Source organism: Brachyhypopomus gauderio, chromosome 2, assembly GCF_052324685.1.
Source record: "Brachyhypopomus gauderio isolate BG-103 chromosome 2, BGAUD_0.2, whole genome shotgun sequence".
NCBI lineage: Eukaryota > Metazoa > Chordata > Actinopteri > Gymnotiformes > Hypopomidae > Brachyhypopomus > Brachyhypopomus gauderio.
The window spans coordinates 37,702,210-37,726,710 of record NC_135212.1 but is presented as its reverse complement, the minus strand read 5'-3'; the positions used below and the strand labels follow the sequence as shown (position 1 = coordinate 37,726,710).

The 24,501-nt window shown below is 42.1% G+C and overlaps 1 protein-coding gene across 3 annotated transcripts in view; it reads right to left on the bottom strand.

Annotated features, from left to right (window-relative positions):
- Positions 1-24,501, bottom strand: part of tmod2 (tropomodulin 2) — a 36,753-nt gene that overhangs the window by 6,947 nt on the left and 5,305 nt on the right. For all 3 annotated transcript variants that reach the window (XM_076995345.1, XM_076995346.1, XM_076995344.1), the window contains 4 exons: positions 18,934-19,124; positions 17,123-17,279; positions 1,850-1,972; positions 208-282 (listed from right to left, as the gene is read on the bottom strand). In XM_076995345.1, coding sequence (XP_076851460.1) covers positions 208-282; positions 1,850-1,972; positions 17,123-17,279; positions 18,934-19,059 — 481 coding nt within the window. In that variant the 5' untranslated portion in view covers positions 19,060-19,124. The remainder of the gene's footprint in view (positions 1-207; positions 283-1,849; positions 1,973-17,122; positions 17,280-18,933; positions 19,125-24,501) is intronic.

Genomic DNA, 24,501 nt, shown 5'->3' with positions numbered 1-24,501 from the left:
GTGCTAAATCTAGCCATGCCCCTTCCAATTATGAATAACTGCTTGTTGTGCTGTTATTGCTAATGGATATTTCCCAAAAGTTACATCCCTCATTGTAGAAATGCAAAGGCTGAGTAACACTGCATAAAAAGGAAACACACACACATACGTGTACGCATGCTCATGCACACGCACAAACCTCTCTGTAGTGGCAGAGCTGATACATACTATTGTAGCCGTCTTTGTCCACAGTGGCATCGTAGCTTTGCGTGCTGGTCACAAGTGTGTTCACACCAAGGATAGCTAAAAAGATCATAAGAAATGCAGAAATCCCTTTAGACACAGCAGTGGAGGGTCAAAAACCCTAAATTAGGACATCCATTAAATTTTCAGTTCTTTATTAAGGAATGGTGATATATCAATCTTGTTTTTATTTTTCTCTGGAATAAAAAGTTATTTAATTGCAGGTAAAAATTTACCTTGCTCTACTCATTAAACAAAAGACCAAAAAAAAAAAGTATTCAAACTAAGAAATGTTAGCACCCCCTACCCCCTAATAGCTCGTGTTACCCCTTTTGGCTTAAATAACTTCAGTGAGACTCTCCTTGTAGCGGCCTATCAGTGTTAGGTAGGGCTGGTTATGAGGAATGTCTGCCCCAGTCCTCACTGTCTCAGTGTTTGAGGGGTTTGCATGTGCACTTCTGTTTCAGCTTTATTTTTACAGCTGGTCTCATATGCTACTCAAGCAGCTCTGATACAGAAGTCATGGTGGATGCTGTGATGGTGAGATGGTCAGGTCCTGCTGGAGTAAAGCACCCCTGACCCAGGAATGAAAATCGTTTCCTGTAATGCTGTATTGTACACACCAAACATGCTTTCTGTTATGGTGTCCACATAATTACATTTTACACTCATCTGTCTAAGAATGTCCTGATCTTTGTCCACATTCTCTGGTCTACATGTTTCTTTTAGAAAGCAAAGACAGAAAACATTAAATTAAAAATGGGAGGGTCATGGAGTGAGTAGGGGTAGTGTATGGATGGTGAGTGCTTCTGTTCTCCAGCAGGTAGAGAATTCTGCTCAATAGGTCAGGGGGTCAGCTAAAATGCTCCTGAAGAACGCAAACAATCCCATGACTCTGGGCAAATTGCCAGGTGAATGAGGACCAAATGAAGCTGGCCTTGAAGTCCAGGTGAGTTGGGAATGACTAGGCATGTTTCCTAATGTACATCAGGCCAGAGTCAGTCAAGGTAGCTCACTACTGTAATGAGGGCAGAGTCAAAGTCAAGGTAGCTCATACTACTGTAATGAGGACGGAGTCAGTCAAGGTAGCTCACTACTGTAATGAGGGCAGAGTCAGTCAAAGTAGCTCATACTACTGTAATGAGGGCGGAGTCAGAGTCAAGGTAGCTCACTACTGTAATGAGGGCAGAGTCAGTCAAAGTAGCTCATACTACTGTAACGAGGGCGGAGTCAGTAAAAGTAGCTCATACTACTGTAACGAGGGCAGAGTCAGAGTCAAGGTAGCTCACTACTGTAATGAGGGCAGAGTCAAGGTCAAGGTAGCTCATACTACTGTAACGAGGGCAGAGTCAGAGTCAAGGTAGCTCACTACTGTAATGAGGGCAGAGTCAAGGTCAAGGTAGCTCATACTACTGTATTGAGGGTGGAGTCAGTCAAAATAGCTCACTACTGTAATGAGGGTTGAGTCAGTGTCAAGGTAGCTCACTACTGTAATGAGGGCAGGGTCTGGGTCAAGGTAGCTCAGACTACTGTAATGAGGGTGGAATCAGCAGGAGGATGGACATAGCTTTTGTGTGGTTTTGCTCGTCATGGATGCTCCAGGTTCTGTTGTGTCATGAGCTCTCACCTGCCAGGTCACACAGCTCTGTGTCAGTTGCACTGGAGAGTGCCTCTTCTAGTTCAGGGTCGAGAGTCGTAACTTCCTCCTGCCGCGTCTCGATTGGCTGCTTCTTAGGCACCCACACCTTTCCTGGACAAGCATACAGGGGAGATCACCGGTCATATGTCACCCAGACAGGCTACGCTTTCACACACAGTTATGCTTGGCCTCTCTTGATATATCTTTTGGATTCTTATGAAGTATGATATTTTGAGCAGCACTGTCGCACAAACCAAAAAGGTTCATTGTAGCTATTGGGTTGGTTAACATTGGTTTAAACGGTCTGTGGAGTTTTCTGTATCAGTTGGTTTGTTCCTTCCTCCGATTCAGTTAATACCCTAACTCTCTGAACCTAAACCAAGTTTTCCACCTTATGTGTCATATGTATTATTACGTTAAATTGTTGATAGCTATTGATCAATATAATTTGCATTTGTTCATTAAACCAATTACTGTGGCAAATACATTCAACAAGTCGTATTGTCACTGCGAAGCTTCACCGTCGCTAATGAGATTGAGGCATCATTTAATCTATTCCAGTTATCAAATACATATTTCCCTGAGACATCCAGGGTGGTGCCCCCTTATAATTAATCAAAATGAATCAATATTGCTACAAGTGTGTGAGGAATGTGTAAGCACCCTAACCCAGATAGGTGGTGGTAGTTTTGTGTGTGGGGTCATGCAGAGTTATGTTTAGTTACTCTAACCCAGAGTGGTCTGTGTGTGTGTGTGTGTGTGTGCGCGTGCATGTGCACCAAAGAGTGAGAGAACGTTTGATCTCATTAGGTGACAAAATTATCTGAAATGAATGTCTGTATATTGCATGAAATCTGTAAAAGTCTTACCGACAATTTCATTCAGTCCATGAACAATTTTTTCCTGTAAAAAGATCAGCCCTTCAGTGGTAGCATGCATGCCTGGAGGGCTTTAGAGTGCTGGCGGGACTGAAGTCACATGACCAGTAAACCTCATTATGACATGCCTGAGCCTAGCAGGCTATTCCATTACAGCAGGAATGAATCTGGGCCCAGATAGCCCTGCATATGCTTTACTCTGACAATGTTTCCATAGCAGCCCCAGAACAGCAAGGGTGTGTCTCATTTGAGAGCAAAAGCTCATCAGTCTTACACTCTCACTTACACACCCACACACTCGCGCAAACACCCCCGTTTCTCTGACCTCATTCTTTTATTTTGGTTTCACTCGCAGATTAAAAAGCTAAATATATAGTGATTCAGGCATTCAAAAGAACCACGAGTGACTGAAAGAAGCCTGAACTGTGAGCCTTCACAACAAAGAGCAAGAGCACCCACGTATGAGACTGCACAAGAGAGTGGGATGGGAGAAGATACACAGACCTGAAACGCTGGACTTCCCTAGGAATGTTATGGATGATCAGTCATAGTTTTACATCATTGTACATCGTGTTATACGATAAACCTGGTAACTGGTGAATCAAGTAGTCTTTAGAAAATTATGGTTAACTCGCCCTCTTTTCTGACTAGGGTTAGTCTGTCCTGGGCTCATCTTTTAGTCAGAACTAGGTTTATGGTTTAGGGTTAGCAGTGCCGGACACTCATCATTGGAATATGTTGTCTCAGTTCCATGAAAACATTAAACATGGCTTATCAGGGCATCTACACGCATATCTGCTCAAACTGGGTTCAGTTCCTCAGATACAAAACCGAAGATAAAATTACATTACTGAGGTGTATGAGTGTAAACCAAAGAGAGGGAGACCGATAGCACTGAGAGGTGACGGCACACACAGACCCTACAAGGTCAGCACACACGGCAAACAGAGAAAAAAACAAAACAGACTGACAAAAAAAAAAAAAAACAACTCTCTCGCAACAATACAGCCAGAATGAGTCATTCAGGATGAGGTAACCCAACGCTTTTTACCTCAGTGATGCTAAGAAAAAGCTGTTTTCAATTCCAGGTTTCATTTCCCTGGGGCAGCTTCTCCCCCTGCAGCAGGGCTGGGCTAGGACTGCATGAGCTAATGATCTACAGAGTATGTGAGGGAGGCAAGAGTGAGCTCGTGAGCAGAGAGCGCTCAGCTGTATATGCAGGACAGGATGTGTGCAAGGCGCTCTGCAGTCTCATGACTCTAATGCGTGTCTAGGGATAGCTGATAGTTGATCTGCTGTAATGTCTGGCTAGGGTTAGCCGATAGGTGATCTGCTGTAATGTCTAGCAATTCTCACATGTGTTGCTGCTAAGCACTGCTGTGCTGTTTTCTGTTTCTGTTTTTGTCACTCAAAATTTAGGGTTTTCTAAATGTCTTTACAGATATCCAATCCAACATTTTGATGATGTCTGCTCAATACAGTCACTATATCATAAGTGCCTTCTCTCTGCAATATCCGTGACCAATGGCGATTAATTAATTAATTAAATAGTTAACAAACAAACAAAACAAAACATGATATTTCCAGTTTGTGAACTGAAGGGTTGGGGAAAGGAGAAAGAGCATGAGTAACCTGACAGAGCTGTAGAGAAAACCAAACTAATAAAGCCAGTGGGGAACCGTCAGGGCCCTCTACGCCCTCTTAGAGGGCCTAAAATATAAATATATAGAAAATAATTTATCCAATTTTATTTTATCTACTTACAGTTTGACAATCGACATCTAAACAATTACAAAAATATAAGCAAAAAATAAATTATTCACCCCAGTCTATTAAATCTGTGTTGGAAGGTGAGGGGTTAAGTGGAAGCCTGTGAGCCTGTGTCTCCCCCTATCAGGACTGTGATGCCCGCTGTTTGTTTACAGAGGGCCTAACAGTTATAATTCAGCGCAATACCAGTTTCAAATGACAGTAAAATTGACCAATCATATCTTCCCTCTTAGTGGGCGGGCTTAACTGTATGATAATTTCCGCCCGCTGTGGCGACGCTAGCTGTCGTTAGCATACCACCACTAGCTAGTTTCGATTCATTCCTTTGATGCCCTCGTGCCCGTTGTTTACATATTCCGCCTCCGAGGAACACGGAGCTGTGAACCTTATTTTGTTATCTAGTACATATGTTATTGTTTATTGCGTTTTTAAAGCTGTACTGTCGTCTCAATTTTTAAATTGCAGTTAATTAGGAGAGGAAACAAATTTTTTTCGGGGGGGGGGGGGGGGGGGGGGGGGGATGGGAGAGGGCCCAGGTATAATGGTCATGGTTCGCTACTGAATAAAGCACTCCTCTATATCCAAGTGAATTACTCTATGGCTGTAGTATATTTGATGTATATGTTTGTAGTATATACACTCACTGGCCACTTTATTAGATACACCTTGCTTGCTGGTTGGACCCCTTTTTGCCTAGATTCATGGCATAGATTCAACAATGTACTGGAAACATTCCTCAGAGTCTGGTCCATATTGACATGATAGTATCACGCAGTTGCTGCAGATCTGTCAGCTGCACATCTATGATGCAAATCTCTCGTTCCACCACATCCCAAACATGCTCTATTGCAGTGGTTCCCAAAGTGGTGGGCGCGCCCCCTAGGTGGGGCGCGGAGCTATTGCAGGGGGTGCGCGGAGCTTGGAAGTAAAATGTGCACATGTGTCAATATTAGGGATACTCCGATTCCGATATTAATATCTGAAAGAAATCTAGATCGGGTATCGGTGACAATGTGACCTATCCATAAAAACAGATCTATTCAGTCTAATTCTATGCTTGTAACACTTTTCGGAGTTAGTTCAACCTTAAATATCCACTCTGTCCCGGCTAGAAGTGAACTTGCACGAAACACACAGAGGAGAGGTGAATCACTGACTCGTACTCGCGGTGGTGGTTCCACTTAGTCCGTTTATTTGCTGGTTGACCAAAATAAACCTGGGCTCCATCACTACTTGACTGTTCATACATGAACTGGTGAGTTGTCCAAAGCTCATTGAATGCGTTACTTACAGAAATAAAATAAAGATAAAATAAAGAGCAGTGGTCTCAGTCGGTCTACGGCAGAAAGCTAAAAAAACAACAATATTCCAACCGCGCACTCAACTCGCTCCCTTAAAGAGACAGTACACATATTTCTGGCCGTTACATGCTTTGTGCTCTGCGTGATGTCTGTGCTTGCAAACTAGCCGCATATGTATTGCTGTTTCTCTTATTTCATCTCCTTATTTATTTTTAATTATATTTAGAATTCTTGAACCATTTAAAAGGTTTCTTGCAGTTTATTTTTTTCATGTTTGACCAAAGTTGTGAACCTATTGTTTTTGTAAGTTTCAGGTTCTTTGGTATTATTTATTTTACATTCAATGTTATATTCATAATTGCACTGACTGAACAAATGCAAGTTGTGTTGTTTTTACATATTTATATGTGTGTATAAGTGTGCTATACTGGTGCAGAGTTTTCAATAAACTTGTAATTCAGTATGTCTGTTTAAAAAAAAATGTTTTAAGTCGATTCAGCACTGTTTTACTCTATCAGATCGGTATCGGATCAGTATCGACCAATACTAAGCCTCAGATATCTGAATCGGTATCGGAAGTGAAAAACGTGAATCGGTACATCCCTAGTCAATATGGGAGGGGGGGGCGCAAAAATATTCTCATCTACTAAAGGGGGGCACGGCAGAAAAAGTTTGGGAACCACTGCTCTATTGGATTGAGATCTGGTGACTGTGGAGGCCATTTAAGTACAGTGAACTCATTGTTGTGTTCAAGAAACCAGTCTAAGATGACATGGCACATTATCCTGCTGGAAATAGTCATCAGAGGATGGGTACACTGTGGTCATGGTTAGGCCTGTGTTGAAAAAATCGATTTTCTGATTCAGAATCGATTCGCATATGATGATCTGATTATCGATTCGTACGTCCAAAAAAGATCGATTTTTTTAGTGAACTTTTACCCCCGCCTCGTCACTGAATTCACGCAGGCGTGCTCGGTCTAACTAACTGTAAAACGAATTGGCGTCGGACAGTGCCGGTAACGACGATAGTCAAATCGGAAATCTAAAAACAGAAGGACAGTTTATCCAGTGTCAGTGACTATTTACAGTTAGTCCGTGTCACTGACCGTTTACCCAGTGTTTTTACAGTTTTAAAAAAGTTTAAAATGTTCTTGTAACGTTGGGCGCAAGGCGATGGACGAGACAGAATCCTTTGCACTTTCCAAATCGTTACGTTTATTACATTATTTACCGAAGCGCAGACAGCGCACATAAAACACGTTTACATAGAACACGTGTGACTCAAACAATGACGAGCACAGTACGCTGCGCGAGCGCAAATTAAATAGACAAACCACATAAACCCCACGTGATGACGAGACGAGTCACAGGTGAGGACTATCACAAGGCACCCGCACCCACGGAGATACACCGACGTAGACGATTAGACGCAGACGACGTTAACGCGCCCAAAACGGAGGGGTCGGGGACCGTAACGTGACAGTTCTGTTCTTATATTCCCACTTTAAAGAAAAATACACGTTTACATTTTATACTTTCAGTTTATTAAGTGTGAGCACTTTAAAAATAAAAATGCATTTGGTAGCAACAGCTTATGGGTGAATTCTTAATTATTTCAATCATAATAATAATAATGCACTGGTTAGTGTCCCAGTAGGAGCCCACTGTTGCAGATATAGACACCTCAAAGATGTCCTCTGTTTATTGTCCTGGATTACCTTTCTTGAAGGTAGATTTATGATGACCCTTTTCACCAGTCTTCCAGCCATCAGTAACTACCAACTACCAGTAACTATTTGCTGATTAATATCGATATAATACTAGTTTTAACATGTTGCTTCTGTACACAGTCAGGAAACAGCTCAAATACATTTTTAATAACACTAAACCCCGAATTGGATCAAATCGATTAAATCTGATTAAATCGAAATAAATCGATTCTTAATCTTCAGAATCGGAATCGGATCGATTCTTGGAATTTGAATCAATACCCAGCCCTAGTCATGGTTGACAACAATACTAACAATACTGTGGCATTGACACGATGGTCAGTTGGTACTAATGGGCCCAAAGTGTGCCAGGAAAATATCTCTCACACCACTGCATCACCACCACCAGCCTGAACTGTTGATACAAGGCAGGATGTTGTTGATGCCAAATTCTGGCCCTACCATCCGAACGTCGCAGCAGAAATCGAGACTCATCAGACCAGGCAATATTTTTCCAATCTTTTATTGTCCAATTTTGGTGAGCCTGTGCGAATTGTAGCCTTACTTTCCTGTTCTTAGCTGACAGGTGTGGCACCCGGTGTGGTCTTCTGCTGCTGTAGGCCATCGCTTCACGGTTCAACGTGTTGTGCATTCAAAGATACTCTTCTGCATGCCTCGGTTGTAATGACTGGTTGTTGGGGCAGTCATGGCCTGGTGGTAGAGAGCTAGTCTTGTGACCGGAGGGTCGTGGGTTTGATTCCCAGACCTGAGGCCATGACTGAGGTGCCCTTGAGCAAGGCACCCAACCCCAACTGCTCCCCGGGCGCCGGGCTAGGGCTGCCCACCGCTCTGGGCACGTGTGATCCACAGCCCCCTAGTAATCACTAGTGAGTGTGTGTTCTAACTGCACAGATGGGTTAAAAGTGGAGGACAAATTTCGATTGCGATGAAAAAATCACAATTGACAAAAATATGGCACATTTGAGTTACTGTTGCCGTTCTATCAGCTCAAACCAGTCTGGCCATTCTTCTCTGACCTCTGGCATCAACAAGGCATTTGCGCCCACAGAACTACCGCTTACTGGATATTTTCTTTTTCGGACCATTCTCTGTAAACTCTAGAGATGGTTGTGCGTGAAATTCCCAGTAGATCAGCAGTTTCTGTAGACCAACTCGTCGGGCACAAACAACCATGCCACGTTCAAAGTCACTTAACTCACATTTTTTCCCCATTCTGATGCTGGGTTTGAACTGCAGCCCAGTGCCCAGTGAGAGTATGTAGTTTACTGGATGCATATGGATGTAGTATATATGTAGTATATTCAAACCACATGAAAGAAATAGAGAAAATGGCATTTCCCATGAGCCTGCTGAGATTTAAGGTAGATTTGATATTTGAATAAAAAGCTAAGTTATCATCGGTTTTAATTCTTCTAGATCGTTCTGCAGCCTTTGACATGGTCAACCACAACATCCTACTCTGTTCTTTCTAGCATCGGTGTAACTGGCTCTGCTTGGATATGGTTCCAGTCATATCTTGAAGACCATTGCTATCAGGTAACATGGAGAGGATCTACATCAAATCCATGTAAATTTTCCACTGGAGTCCCCCAAGGTTCAGTCCTAGGCCCTCATCTCTTCTCTTTATATACTCGTTCACTTGATGACATTATTTTGTCTCATGGTTTCTCTCCTTCCTCTCCTCATTCTGACACCCAGGTTTCTACGCGTATCTCGGCATGCTTAGCAGATATTGCTTCATGGATGACTGCTCACCACTTGAAGCTCAATCCTAGCAAAACTGAGCTTCAGTCCATTCCAGGAACCCCAAACCCACACAACGACCTCAGTTTCCTTTGAGAACACCTTGTTAACAACATCAGAAACTGCACGAAGCCTGGGTGTAACATTGGACAACGAGTTGTCCTTCTCAACACATGTTTCAAAACTGACCAGATCCTGCAGATTTCTCCTCTGCAACATACAGAGAATACAACCCTTCCTTTCACAGGAAGCTACTCAAGTAGCTTCCCCCTCCCCCACCTGTGATGGTCCACTTCACACCTACACCCCTCCTCCACCAGTGACCTCTACGGTGTATGTCACAGTTGACCAGGTGAGAAGACAGCTACAGAGACTCCACACGAACAAGGCTGCAGGCCCTGATGGTGTCCCCCTCCAGAAGGTCCCTGTGATGTGGAAGACGTCCTGTATTGTTCCTGTGCCAAAGACTCCGAGGCCCAGTGACATCAAGGACTACAGGCCAGTGGCATTGACTTCCCACGTCATGAAGACCATGGAGAGACTTGTCCTGGAGCAGCTCCGCCCCATGATCCAGCCTCTTCTAGACCCCCTTCAGTTCGCCTATCAGCATCGTCTGGGAGTTGAGGATGCCATCATATACCTGCTGAACCAAGTCTATGCCCACCTAGATATGCCAGGCAGCACTGTGAGGGTCATATTTTTTAACTTTTCCAGTGCATTTAACACCATTCAGCCTGCTCTTCTGGGTGACCAGCTGAACGTGATGCAGGTAGACGCCCCCCTCGTGTCCTGGATTATTGACTACCTGACTGGCAGACCACAGTATGTGCGTCTGCAGCACTGTGTGTCAGACAGAGTGGTCAGCAACACAGGAGCCCCGCAAGGAACCGTTCTGTCTCCCTTCCTCTTCACCCTCTACACCACTGACTTCAGCTACTGCACAGAGACCTGCCACCTCCAGAAGTTTTCTGATGATTCTGCACTAGTTGGATGTATCAGCAGGGGTGATGAAAAGGAGTACAGGGCGACGGTGAACGGCTTTGTTGCGTGGTGTGAGCTGAAACATCTACAGCTCAACGTGACGAAGACAAAGGAGCTGGTGGTAGACCTGAGGAGGGACAAAACACAGGTGACCCCTGTTTCCATCAGAGGGGTCAGTGTGGACACTGTGGAGGATTACAAATATCTGGGCGTGCACATCGACAGCAAACTGGACTGGACCAAGAACACCGACGCCCTCTACAAGAAGGGCCAAAGTCGTCTCTATTTTCTGAGGCAGCTGAGGTCCTTCAATATCTGCAGGACCATGCTGAGGATCTTTTATGAGTCTGTAGTGGCCAGTACCATCCTATACATGGTGGCATGCTGGGGCACCAGGCTGAGGGTGGCAGATGCCAACAGACTCTATAAACTGATCCGAAGAGCCAGTGATGTTGTGGGTGTGGAGCTGGACTCTCTGATGGCAGTGTCTGAGAGGAGGACACTGTCCAAGCTGCGTACCATCATGGACAACAGCTTCCACCCTCTGCATCACACAGTGATGAGCTACAGGAGCACATTCAGTGCAAGACTCATTCTGCCAAAATGCACTACAGAACGTCACAGGAGGTCTTTCCTACCAGTGGCTATCAAACTTTACAACTCCTCTATTACAACATGACATGTACAGAAATATTGTATTCTATAATATAATTTATATATTGTATTATACTTTACTTTATTATTCATTATTGTATTATAAGCCCTTATAGTTTTAGATAATTTTAAGTTCATTTTTTTCTTGCTGTAATTTACTTTTTTTGGGAGGGCTTATACCTATTTTAGGTTGTTACTGTTATAAGTGCAATTTCCCACCTGGGATCAATAAAGTATTTCTGATTCTGAAGTGCTTGTGCAGTCTCTAGTAATCTCCAAGCTGGACTACTGCAATTCCCTACTTGCAGGTCTTCCTCTACGGATCATCAGACCTCTACAACTAATTCAGAATGCTGCAGCACGACTAGTCTTCAATCTACCCAAGTTCTCACATGTGACTCCTCTGCTACGCTCTCTTCACTGGCTTCCAGTAGCGGCACGCATCAGAAATAAAACCTTAATGCTTGCTTACAAAGCCAAAAATGGACTGGCCCCTCCCTACATGATGTCCATGGTAAAAAGCCGATCTGTACCATGAACTCTCAGAACCTCAAGCTTGGCTCGACTCGAAACTCCATGCTTAAAGTCTCATGGAAGACAAAGCTCCAGACTATTCTCTGTCCTGGCTCCAAGATGGTGGAACAATCTTCCATTAGCTGCTAGGACTGCAGAGTCTATTGCTATCTTCAAGCGTAGACTGAAGACTCACCTGTTTATTGAGTTCTTACCAGAGCACCAATTCAGCTGATACCACTTTCCGTTGTTCTGAAATTGTATGTTGTATGTATGACCGGTATCTCTCCTCTCATTCCTTTCTAAGATCCTTGAACGGGCTGTACACAACCAGCTATCCTCTTTTCTCTCACAGAACCAGCTTCAGGACCCCAACCAATCTGGCTTCAAGCCGGCACATTCTACGGAAACTGCACTCATTGCAGTAACTGAGAAACTCCATGCGGCTAGAGCAAATGGACTATCATCAGTTCTGATTCTGCTTGACCTTTCGGCTGCCTTTGACACAGTCAATCATGAGATCCTTCTGTCCATCCTCTCAGGCCTTGGTATCACTGGCAATGCATGGACATGGTTTGCATCCTACCTGGAGGGTCGTTCCTACCAAGTAACATGGGGAGGATCAACATCCACGCCATGCAAACTCTCCACCGGTGTTCCACAAGGCTCAGTACTGGGTCCACTTCTTTTTTCCCTTTATACCCGCTCTCTGGGTGAGTCAATCTCTGCACATGGCTTCTCTTATCACTGTTATGCGGATGACACCCAGCTCTTCTTTTCCTTCCCACCCTCTGACACACAGGTTTCAGCTCGAATCTCTGCATGTCTGAAAGACATTGCCTCTTGGATGGCAGCTCACCACCTAAAGCTTAACCCAAGCAAGACGGAGATGCTGTACATCCCTGCAAGAGCCAGTCCTCATCGTGATCTTTCTATCTCATTCGAGAACACTGTGATCACTCCATCCATGGAAGCGCGTAGCCTTGGTGTAGTTGTCGACAATCAGCTCTCCTTCACGGCCCACGTTGCTAACACAACACGATCATGCAGATTCGCCCTTCACAACATTCGGAGGATTCGGCCATTTCTCTCTAGGGAGGCCACTCAGGTCCTTGTCCAGTCCCTTGTTATCTCAAGACTGGACTACTGCAACTCCCTACTGGCTGGTCTTCCTATGCATGCCATCAAACCCCTGCAACTGATCCAGAACGCTGCAGCTCGGTTGGTCTTCAACCTTCCCAAGTTCAGCCATGTCACTCCCTTGCTGTCCTCCCTCCACTGGCTTCCGGTAGCTGCCCGCATCAAATATAAAACCCTGGTGCTGGCCTACAAAGCAAAGAATGGTCCAGCTCCTCCTTACTTGATGGCCATGGTAAAACCCAGATGCATACCTAGAGCCCTCCGCGCCTCAAGTATGTCTCGTCTTGACCCTCCATCATCCAGGACACATGGGAGACAAGCATCCAGACTTTTCTCTGTCCTGGCTCCAAGGTGGTGGAATGAACTTCCCTTGTGTGTCCGAACATCGGAGTCACTTGCTGTCTTCAGACGCCGACTGAAGACCCACCTCTTTCAAGTGCACTTTGCATAATTATGCTTTGTCTATTGTACTTTATCGTCTCTTTCCTCAGGTATTGTGCATAATTGGGTTATAGGAATTGTTTACTGTCTTTTTCCTCAGGGGATGTGTATATTCAGGTATAATTGTTAGGTATCATTTGACTTTCGTCTAGTGGTTTTTCCAGCTTAGAGTACCTTGTGTTCAGGACTATCTATTCTACCTTGGAGATTCCAAGCAACTACATAGCACTTTTGTAAGTCGCTCTGGATAAGAGCGTCTGCTAAATGCCATAAATGTAAAATGTAAATGTATGTCTGTCTATGGTTATTTGTGCTTCTTGGCAAACGTCCAACTTGCAAAACACTAGGTAATGACTCCTTTAGTTTAGTAGTAGTCTGACTCAATGGTATCTTGAATTCTGGCCTATCTGTACTATTACCTAGGATGAATTCTGTGATCAGATGCAAAGCACTTTGCAAGTCGCTCTGGAAAGGGCGTCTGCTAAATGCCGTAAATGTAAGTTCACACGTAGCGTGTGATGAGACATCAGTGGCAAACCATCTCGGTAAGCGAAATACTGACTAATAAAAAAAAACATAGAAGTTCGTAAAAGTTTTTGTTTTAGAATTTTATTTATACGCATCCGTCATATCCATGCATGACATCTATGAAAAAAGCGCATTTAGTCACTTTGGTAGGCTGTTGCAGATCTTGAAGAGATTTGGTGACTGTTCTGGGTACAGACTCAACATGTCAAAAACACAGGCACTTCTGTTCCACACCATTCCCCCACCAGAATTCAAGGAACATAAATTAAACTGGGAAGCCAATTCGATCAAGTATCTTGGAGTAAATATAACTAAAAACCCTTCTGAATTATACAAAGAAAACTATGACGATGTCAATAATATAATAAGGTCAGATATGGAACGTTGGTCAACCTACCCTATGGACTTAACTGACAGGATCAATGTAGTCAAGATGAATATCCAACCCAGACTATTATACTTATACCAATCACTTCCAATACAAGTACCACAAATACAGTTTACAAAGTGGGACAAATTAATATCTAGATTTATTTGGGAGGGTAAAAGACCTAGAGTGCGCTTTACCACTCTCCAATTACCCAAGCTCAGGGGGGGACTCGCACTCACAAACTTAAGAGACTATTTTATTGCAGCTCAAGTACGTCCATTATTGAACTGGTGCTGTACTAATTTTGTAGCTCACTGGAAGGATATAGAAATAAGTAACTATAAATGCCCTGTTCAAACATTCATCGGTGAGAAGGAACTACCCCTTCAAGTTAGGGAAGAGATGGATCCAATAACATCTTTTACTTTAGATATATGGCACTCTGTTGTAAAACAGTTAAAATTAGATGATGGATTAAGCCTTCTAAAATGGATAGCGTATGACAAAAATTTTACTCCAGGATCCACTGACATAACGTACAGACACTGGGTAGACAAAGGTATAACTGCAATGTGCACCATTACAAAGGAGGGGAATATAGTAAGCTTTCAGGAAATGAAAGATAAATTTGGCCTAGTAAATGCAGATCTATTTAGGTATCTACAAACAAGGGACTATTACATTAAAAAGATTAAAAAAGATGAGGTACATCCTCTCATTAAAATCCTGGTAACATCTTACCAGAGACATACCCCAAAAGCAATCTCAAAACTATATCTATGTCTACTGGAAAGTAGAAAACACTCCACAATATACATAAAATCTAAATGGGAGAAAGAAATGGAGGAGGAGATTCTAGATGAAACCTGGTTTGAGATGTGGAAAAATCATCAAACTACAACACAATCACATAAATGGAGGGAATTTGCTTGGAAAAATCAGATTCGCTTTTTTATCACTCCTCAAATAACAAACAAACAAACTTCACAGCAACAACAATGTTGGAGAAAATGTGGAGAAAAGGCACCACATCACACACACATTTTTTGGAGTTGCAAGAGACTAGAACCATTTTGGCGACAGGTACATGATGATCTGTGTGAGGTGTTAAGTTACAATGTCCCTTTTACTTTCAAGCTACTTTACCTTGGGCATTTGGAAGGGTCTGTATCTATTGAAGACCAATATTTGGTTAAAATACTTCTCATTGCAAGTAAAAAAGCTATTACAAAAAATTGGTTGAAACCGGACATACCGAGTAAAGGGCAATGGGTTACTATTATTAAGGAAATCCAAGGGATGGAAAAGATGACATACAAATTGAAACTGAAGGAAGAATTATATGAAAGAAACTGGGTGAAATGGATACATTATACAGAAATGTTGAATGCAATGTAATTTCTATACTTTACACCATAGCTATTAAACAACCCATTGTTAAATAGGCCAACTGTTAATGTTATTGTTCTTTTCTTTTGTCTATTTGTTTGGTTCTTTTTTGGTCATCCCCGTTTGATTTACTTGTAACATACTGACTGTATTTAAATATACAAATGTATGTAGATTGAGTATATTAACATACTCATTGTATTTGAGAATATACATGTATGTAGATGTTTTTCATTTGAAATGGAACGTCAATAAAAATAAAGTTAAAAAAAAAAAAAAAAAGCGCATTTAATGTTGTTCTGCAAAGTGGCCCTTGGACAATCTGGCTTCTGTGTCTGTAGCCAGCAGAACTTGGCATGTAGCCACACTGACCTCTAGGGGGCGTTTTGAGGTCACGGCTCTCTTTCAAGGTTGACCTTGGCCGACCCTGCCCGATCGCCCCCATGCTTCCTGTTCCGACCCCTGGAGATCAGAACAGCTTTTCTACTCAAAAGACAAGCCAAACTCAACACCAGCAGGACTCCAGCATTAGCATATGGTGCAGAGAGACTCAGATCAGTGGACTGAAGTGTGGGATCTTCAGGGTACAGGCACACCAAACATCTGTTAGCTACACTGGTATTTGTTTGCTACACTATACAACTAATGCTTACTGAGCAGTGAGAGACAAGAAGGTAAGATGAAAGCAGTTTGGTGATTTTGGTCCAAAGACACTTCAGTTTAATTACCCTTTGTGCTAATTATCCTTTGCACCCTTTGTGCAATACACCAACCAATGCAGGACTCCAAGCCCGCACACAGAGCTAACCCTGATATCCTAACCCTGACAGTGTCTGGCATGGGATGTGTGCAGACACTTTAGTGCTCGGAGTACTTTTGAACCATTTGCTGTTACATGTTTAAAACACAAATTCCCCAAGAGGAATTGCTGCACTTGGCATTATGGACTGACATCTTCACAAAATCTCCTCCCAACGTCACGCCTCAGCATGGGAAGCTCACTCAGTCTTGCCAGTCTGAGTGACATGGTTCCAGAGCAGTGCTGACTGTAAATATTGCAACAACAAACTTGGCCAGGGCTGCAAGCCAAAGTTCCTCGTGGTCATGAGGAGTTACTGGCAGCAGTAAGGCCTGTGCCTGGCGACCATGGCTGCCATCACTATGGAAACAGGTAGTAGAGGAGAACCAGACATGAACCCTGTAGCACAGAGAACAGCTCCATTTTCTGCTGTTTCCCATGTGGGGTGAATCCCAAAACCCTAACCCTGACCCTGGAACCCTAGCCCTCTATGGAGACAAAGTCCATTCAGAAGTCCAACACTTCCTGTCTCTCGTAAAGCCATTGTGTCTTTTCTGAAAAGCATGATAAGAGGCCTGGTTTAGCACTCACACCCAAAGAGTAAACCATAACCATAACTCTGCATGATACATGTATAATAGACACCAATGACAACTTTCTCTACACACACACACACACACACACACACACACACACACACACGCAACAAACACATAAACAAATGTAATAAACACACATAACCTGAAACACAAGCAAGCAAATCGCAAGCATTGCAGACACTATAGACACTAGCTAGACCTATGGTTCTCATAAAAAAAAAAAAAAAAAAAAAAAAAAAAAAACACAAATGTGATATTGTGATGCTAGCATTCAAGCAACATGATTAATACTGCAACGTGAAATCTAATGGAATCAGCTAGCATGATACCACGATATCTGGTAAACCCTGCAGTAATTCAGTTTTATCTATGCATGTGTTTATCAAACTATAAAAGGCACGATAAACAACAGACGTGTCTAACCTTTCTTCTCTCCGGTGAAGGGGATGTAGTCTTCTCTGTCTTTGTGTTCCAGAGCCTCTTTCTCCAGGTACTTCAGCAGTTTCTCACGGTCAAACGGGCCAGTCACCTCCTTATTCGTCTGGTCTTTCTGCCTCAAGCCCGCAGGGAGCAAGGCATTCTGGGCAAAAGTGATGAGAATATGGAGGAGTGTTAGCAGCCTAAGTAATTGATCATGTTTACGGCTGCAATACAATACTTATAGTTGTACTGTGCAGGTATAAAAATTAATAGATCTACAGCACACATTAACCATTAACATGAAAGAATGCCTGCTACTCACAGCTGTATATCTGGTTTGAGTAGACATGTAATAATTATAATTTGATAACTGAACATCAGCAGTTATATAGATATTCAAAGTTTGGTTTCCTCAAAGTTGGAAAACAAAAAGAAATAATAAAAAGACTCAACTCTGTGGTCCCTACCCTAACACTACCCTACCCTGTGGTCCCTACCCTAACACTACCCTACCCTGTGGTCCCTACCCTAACACTACCCTACCCTGTGGTCCCTACCCTAACACTACCCTACTCTGTGGTCCCTACCCTATCCTGTGGTCCCTACTGTAACACTACCCTACCCTGTGGTCCCTACCCTAACACTACCCTACCCTGTGGTCCCTACCCTAACACTACCCTACCCTGTGGTCCCTACCCTAACACTACCCTACTCTGTGGTCCCTACTGTAACACTACCCTACCCTGTGGTCCCTACCCTATCCTGTGGTCCCTACTGTAACAGTACCCTACCCTGTGGTCCCTACCCTAACACTACCCTACCCTGTGGTCCCTACCCTAACACTACCCTACCCTGTGGTCCCTACCCTAACACTACCCTACCCTGTGGTCCCTACCCTAACACTACCCTATCCTGTGGTCCCTACTGTAACATTACCCTACCCTGTGGTCCCTACCCTAACACTACCATACCCTGTGGTCACTACCCTAACACTACGGCAAAAAATGTTCTACAGCACAATCCTCTAGGGACACATGCTATAAAGCTAGCAAGCAAAAGCCCAGTGCTGAACTCTGGTGAACAAAATCATTTTGGGTAAAATAATCTCCTTACTGGAAATCTGAATAGTACCCTCTAGGAGTGCAGGTGTTTATCAAATATGAGTAGTACCCTCTAGAAGTGGAGTTGTTTATCAAGTTGTCCTTTTAAGCTTTGCTCCTCCACCCTGTCATTACATTCCCCAAACAGAATAGATGTTTGTTAGCATTTAAAAAAATGTCTGGGAAAGCTTGGGTGCTCTGGCTTGCTTATAAACAAACAAGTATGCAGTTTGTTTATAAAAAAAAAACACACTAAACATTACTTGTTCACATAAGTGATATGCTTGCAAAAGACACTTTCAAACTCAGCAGAAAGTGCACTGGTTGTATTGAGAAGAAAACATTTGCCTGCCCAGTGCATTGTGCAGGTCGAATACATGGATGTAAAATCTGCTAAATAATGCAATTGGCAAAGACATTAACAGAACGCAAACGTAGCAAGCTCTGCAACTTGGCTAACTAAAGTTTAGCTTAGCTTCCTTTAATCAAACATTAGTTTAATAATAGCTCAAAAATATTAGCTTAACACGGTGACCACCAACAGACTGAAATGCCGATAGGTGTGAAACACACGAGACCATCCCATTTCTCTGGAAAACTCGCATAAATGTATATATGAACACTTTGTGTACTTCACTAATATTATATAAGATTAGGGTTGACCCTAGTTTATAAACACAGACAGATTGAGATATGGTGAACATTTGCCCTCACCTCAGGGTCCATCTCCTCCAACGCACTCTCCAGCTGTCGGAGTTCCTCCTCAGAAAGTTTGTTGAGGATCTCATCCTCATCAATCTCTTTGTACTTCTCCAAATCCTTCTTAAATGAGAGCGCCATATTTACGATCTTCCAGGGTGCAGATACTGCAAGGCAGGGTTCCCTCCGTACGTGGTTCACAACGTCTACACAGAGAAGCACAAAGCCTAGCTTAAGACATTGCAGGGTATATGCAGAAATACTGAAGTTAATTTCAATACCCTTTTAAAGACTTTTTAAAGACCTTCCAAAAAAATTTAAGACCCCATCGCCTCTAAGTTGTAATCAGCAACAAATCTTTAACTTACAAAAGTATTGTCATTTGCAATTAAATCTTTAAACGCAACCATACAACAGAATTCAAAATACAGTATGAAGAAACAAAGGTCAAAAGAATAAATTGATGCTGGGCTAGATATTAAAATATAACTTAAGTCACTACAAGAAATTCGGGGTACTCGAATTAACACAGTACTCACAGGCCTCAATGTGTTTGCTTTGCATTAATAATAATAATACTTTATTTTTATATATCGCTTTTCTAAAACCCAAAGCCGCTTACAAGAATCTCTAATGACTCTTCAGTTTGCATCAACTCATGAGTTTTTCTTTATGTCTTTGTAATGGACACAGGCATGTTGTGCCTTTAAGAACCATGTATTGGGCAACATCTCTTAAGAGAGAAGGCGAGATCAGTGGAGTGAGAGCTCGCTACCGCTGTTAGATCGTAGTTTCATCATCTCTGCAACGCTGTGACAGTGCATATGTGATGTTTATGTATAAATGGAGCATCTGTAGCCGCATGCATGGTCTGTTCATTATTTCACAATAAACAAGCACTTTCGGAGTGTCAACACCAGCGTCTGTGTCCAAGCTCCCCACATCGAGGCTACCCTGAAGTAGCGAAGCGGTAAATCTTCAAGACATTGGACTTGATCAGTTGGGCTATTAATGATACATAGTGCCAGTTAAAATGTCTTTAGATGCGTTACAGGCAACAGCAGCATGTTATGTTTAATAGTTGAAGTGAGGAAAATAATACATTCATGCATACCTTTTGCAGTCAAATTGTTTAGGCAAAGCTAAAATACCAACGAAAATTTAGTACCTCAAAATCACAATTAAGATTTTTAATACTTTTTTTAATGGCCTTAATTTTTCCAAACTCAACTTTTACTATATTTTACGGCCACGCAGACAACAAAACTGACATTAGGAGGTGGGCAGCCTCACAGCGCCTGCAGCTCACGAGTTCTGAATGAGAAGGAATACATGACAGACGCGTGACTGGAGCACCCAGTTAAGTTAAAGGGGTTGGCATGGCGATGGACCATGGGACAAGCCTGGGGTTGTCTTCTCACACAGACCAAGGATGATGCTGACCCTCATCATACTGAAGAACAACCACCCCAAAAAGCCTGTGTCAGAACAGCAACACAGTACAGCCTTTAGCTACGGTTACTGTAGCTATGGCTACTGAAATGAGGCACAGTTATGCAATGAGTGTTAATATGTGAACTGATCTTAACAGCAATCAGTAAAGCTAATAATACCCTCAAAAGGTCTGTATGCACACAACATGTAAAATGAAGTCCTTACTGCTATGGAAACCTAGACATTTAACAGGAAAACCCACACAGTGATCAAAACGAAATAGCATAATTTTAACCATGATGATCTTCAGTGTTTGCGTTTCTCCAACAAGTGGCTCTTTCCAGGAATGAGATCATTTCTGCAGAAACATCCGACACATGTTCTCCATTTTGAATCCCACTCCACCCACCTTTAAGATGACCTCTGACCCTGTGCTGGAACATGGGAAGGCAATGTTGCAATCCCATTTCTAAATCCTCCGCCCCCACAACGACCCTGCCCAATACTCATGGTGGAGGACGAAAGAAAACAAAGAAAAAGTAGGAGACATCAAGTGAAAGAACAAATAAAACAGTAAAGAGAAATGGAGAGATCCAATCAGTATCAGAGAAAGGGTTGGGCCTAAATCCTCTACCCCCACGTGTAAATAATAGGTTACAAGGCAAGTGTACTGCTAACCACTGCAGGCACTGCCATATGAACATGTGTGCACACGCCCAAAATACACAACAGGCAGAATGGAAATTAAATCTAAACACAGAGTCTGGAGCATCTGGGAGTGATGTCATTACTGGATCAGAGGAAGCTTGTGATTTGCCATAGATTTATCATTTAAGAATGAAGGAAACAAATGACATGTAATCACTGTTAGGACACACATACACACTACATATACAATACACATTCTGCAATACTACACAACTATGTTGTTTTGCTTATTGGAAACTGAGCTAGCTGGTTAGTTTGATAATCTTGTGTAGGCCATTAATTCCATGAAACCATTAAGCTGATGTTAGAAAATGTATTATGTCATTTAAAATCAACGGTATTGACATCATGTTGGGGTACACAGTGACCTGCACACGACCTTAAATTCAATGCCACTCACCACTGTTGAAATTAACTTGAATGTAGATTTTAGCTAAGCCTTCATCAGTGCACAACACAAACTTGACTCAATGGATATTTCTATAGACACACTCCAAAATGTTATTGAAAGCGGACCTATTGTGCTTTTCTATTTGTTCCTTTGTTTTAGTGTGTTATACAGATTTTTGTTTTTGTTAATGGTCTGCAGTTACCAAGCCCAAGAACGCAACGAGTGAGTAACCTTCTCCCCCCCAAAAATATATAAATCAAATAAACACAAAAGTCAACCTGAAATTCCTTCTTGGAATTTCAGCCTTCTTTTTAACAAGATGACTTTGTTAAATGCCTGCCTACCTGCACGCTTGGCACATCCTCACACAATGTACAGCAAGTAATAGAGGCTGGGGGGGTTTGTCCAGTTTTGTAGCTACTTCAAGAAGGTGCTGTGTTGTGCACTATGAGGGGAAATCTTTGCATGCTCTGCCAAAAGTAGACCTACATAGACAAATAGACATAGTTCAAATTCATTTATGCCACTGTTCCAATTATTATACACTGCCTGGCACTTTATGGGGGACTTCTTCAGAACCAATGAGCTGTTTGTGGAAATGTGCTGCTTAAAACAATCAAGTGTAGCTACTGCATTTGTTCAAGTGTGGAATTGGATAGCCAGTGAGCACATGTAGATGTTTCTGGTAATGAGGCAAACCTGTCATGTAACCTTGTTATAATGGTTTTGCTAATCAGCTGCTGGTCAACTTTCATGTAACTATGGCGATGATTTTTCTGAAGGATTTATGAGTACATGTTGTAATATTAGGCTGTAATATTAGTCACAATTTTAAAAAACCAACATTGCAAGGATTAAGGCAGTGGTTCCCAAACTTTTTCTGCCGTGCCCCCCTTTAGTAGATGAGAATATTTTTGCGCCCCCCCCCCCCCCCCCTACACCCCCCCCCCCCCCCCCCATATTGACTAGGGATGTGTTGAAAACTTACAAAAACAATAGGTTCACAACTTTGGTCAAACATGAAAAAAATTAACTGCAAGAAACATTTTAAATTCTAAAATTTAAATGTAATTTAAAATAAATAAGGAGATGAAATAAGAGAAACAGCAATACATATGCGGCTAGTTTGCAAGCGCAGACATCACGCAGAGCACAAAGCATGTAACGGCCAGAAATATGTGTACTGTCTCTTTAAGGGTGCGAGTTGAGCGTGAGTATGGAATATTGTTTTTTAGCTTTCTGCCGTAGACCGAGTCAGACCACTGCTCTTTAATTTATTTCTGTAAGTAACGCATTAAATGAGCCTTTGGACAACTCACCAGTTCATGTATGAACAGTGAAGTATTGCTGGAGCCCAGGTTTATTTTGGTCAACCAGCAAATAAACGGACTAAGTGGAATACCACCAGCGCGAGTATTAGGGTTGAACTAACTCCGAAAAGCAAGCAATACAAGCATAGAATTAGAGTGAATAGATCTGTTTTTATGGATCGGTCACATTGTCCTCGATACCCGATCTAGAATTTTTTCAGATATTAATATCGGAATCGGTGCATCCCTAATATTGACACATGTGCACGTTTTACTTTCAAGCTCCGCGCCCCCCCTGCAATAGCTCCGCGCCCCACCTAGGGGGCGCGCCCCCCACTTTGGGAACCACTGGATTAAGGCATTGTACAAATTAAACTGCCTAACACAAAACACCAGAGTTCACTTACAGAAAAGCAGTCCAAGTATCATTTTTTAAACCGTCAAATAACTTGATATAATAAATTATCACAGAATCCCTAACAATAGCAAGTCTTGTGGCTGTAATGGAGTTACAAGCTGGCACACACTGTCCAATCATGTGGCTGTAATGGTGTTACAAGCTGACATCATGTAGGAGTGTTGTGATATATGTTATGTTATATATAAACACATGTTGTGAAAAGCACTATACAAATATATTTGATTTGATTTTGAGTGACAGCCTGCAGTTGCACACTCGCTAATGTTTGGGCAAGTACAGCCGCAGGAAACAGTATGTCAGGAGGGGGAGTGAGATAAAAAGAAAAAAAGACTAAATGTTTGCGAAAACTTGTGTGACCAAGTTACCAACCAAGACATGAAAAGCAGGGCCATAGGAATTTGGTAGAGTTGAGCTATTATGGCTCTTTAAAATCAGAAAAGAAACACAGCAGCATGCACTGAAATCGGTGTGGAAATCATGTCCCCACAAAGCATGTTCTCACAAAACCTGGTAAAACCTCTATCTGAAGCAGTCATCCTTTAAAATGCACACCATGTAGGCCTTGCACTGCATTTACATTTGAAAGCATCAAAGCTTCAAAGATTCAATTTGTACTGAGAATGTGTACAGAATGTTCTTTTATCCATTTATTTGTTGGGCAATTAACCTACAATTTAAAGAGTTTGAATCTGAGTTGAGATAGTATTTTGTACTTTTGTTTATTTTTTACTAGCACTTTATTTTGAACTGGCTAAAGAACTCACTTTGTGTTCGTCTGTAAAACTTGAAAGTATAACTAAAATCTTTAGTTATACTTTCAAGACATCAGATATTGGCCATGTTAGAAATAACTGTTTATTATTTATTGGGAGTTCACCAAAACCTGCATGTTCTACAGTAAATTTGACAGAAACGCAATATTACCCATGTTATTTACTTGGAATTGACCACATAATTTAGTGGTCTATTTTGTTAGTGTTCTTCCACAAAACTTGAAACTTTTGATTGGTCAGAGCCACTACTACAACGAATAGGACTAATCAGAAAAAAACGAGGGCTCAATACGGACAACATTTAAAAATTATCTCCAATAATTAAACCCAAAAAACCTCTGTAAATCAAACTTTATAAGTTAATAATGCTCTACAAGCATTTGTCTGCAATCAGACCAGGGATCTATGAATATGTAAATTGAAACTCGTAATACATGTTCGAAACCAGAACCAACTCGGAAGAACAGATTGTACAGGGTTGACTACACCAGAATGGTCATATATTTTATTTATTAAATTCTAACAAGTTAGAAATATAACAGTAAC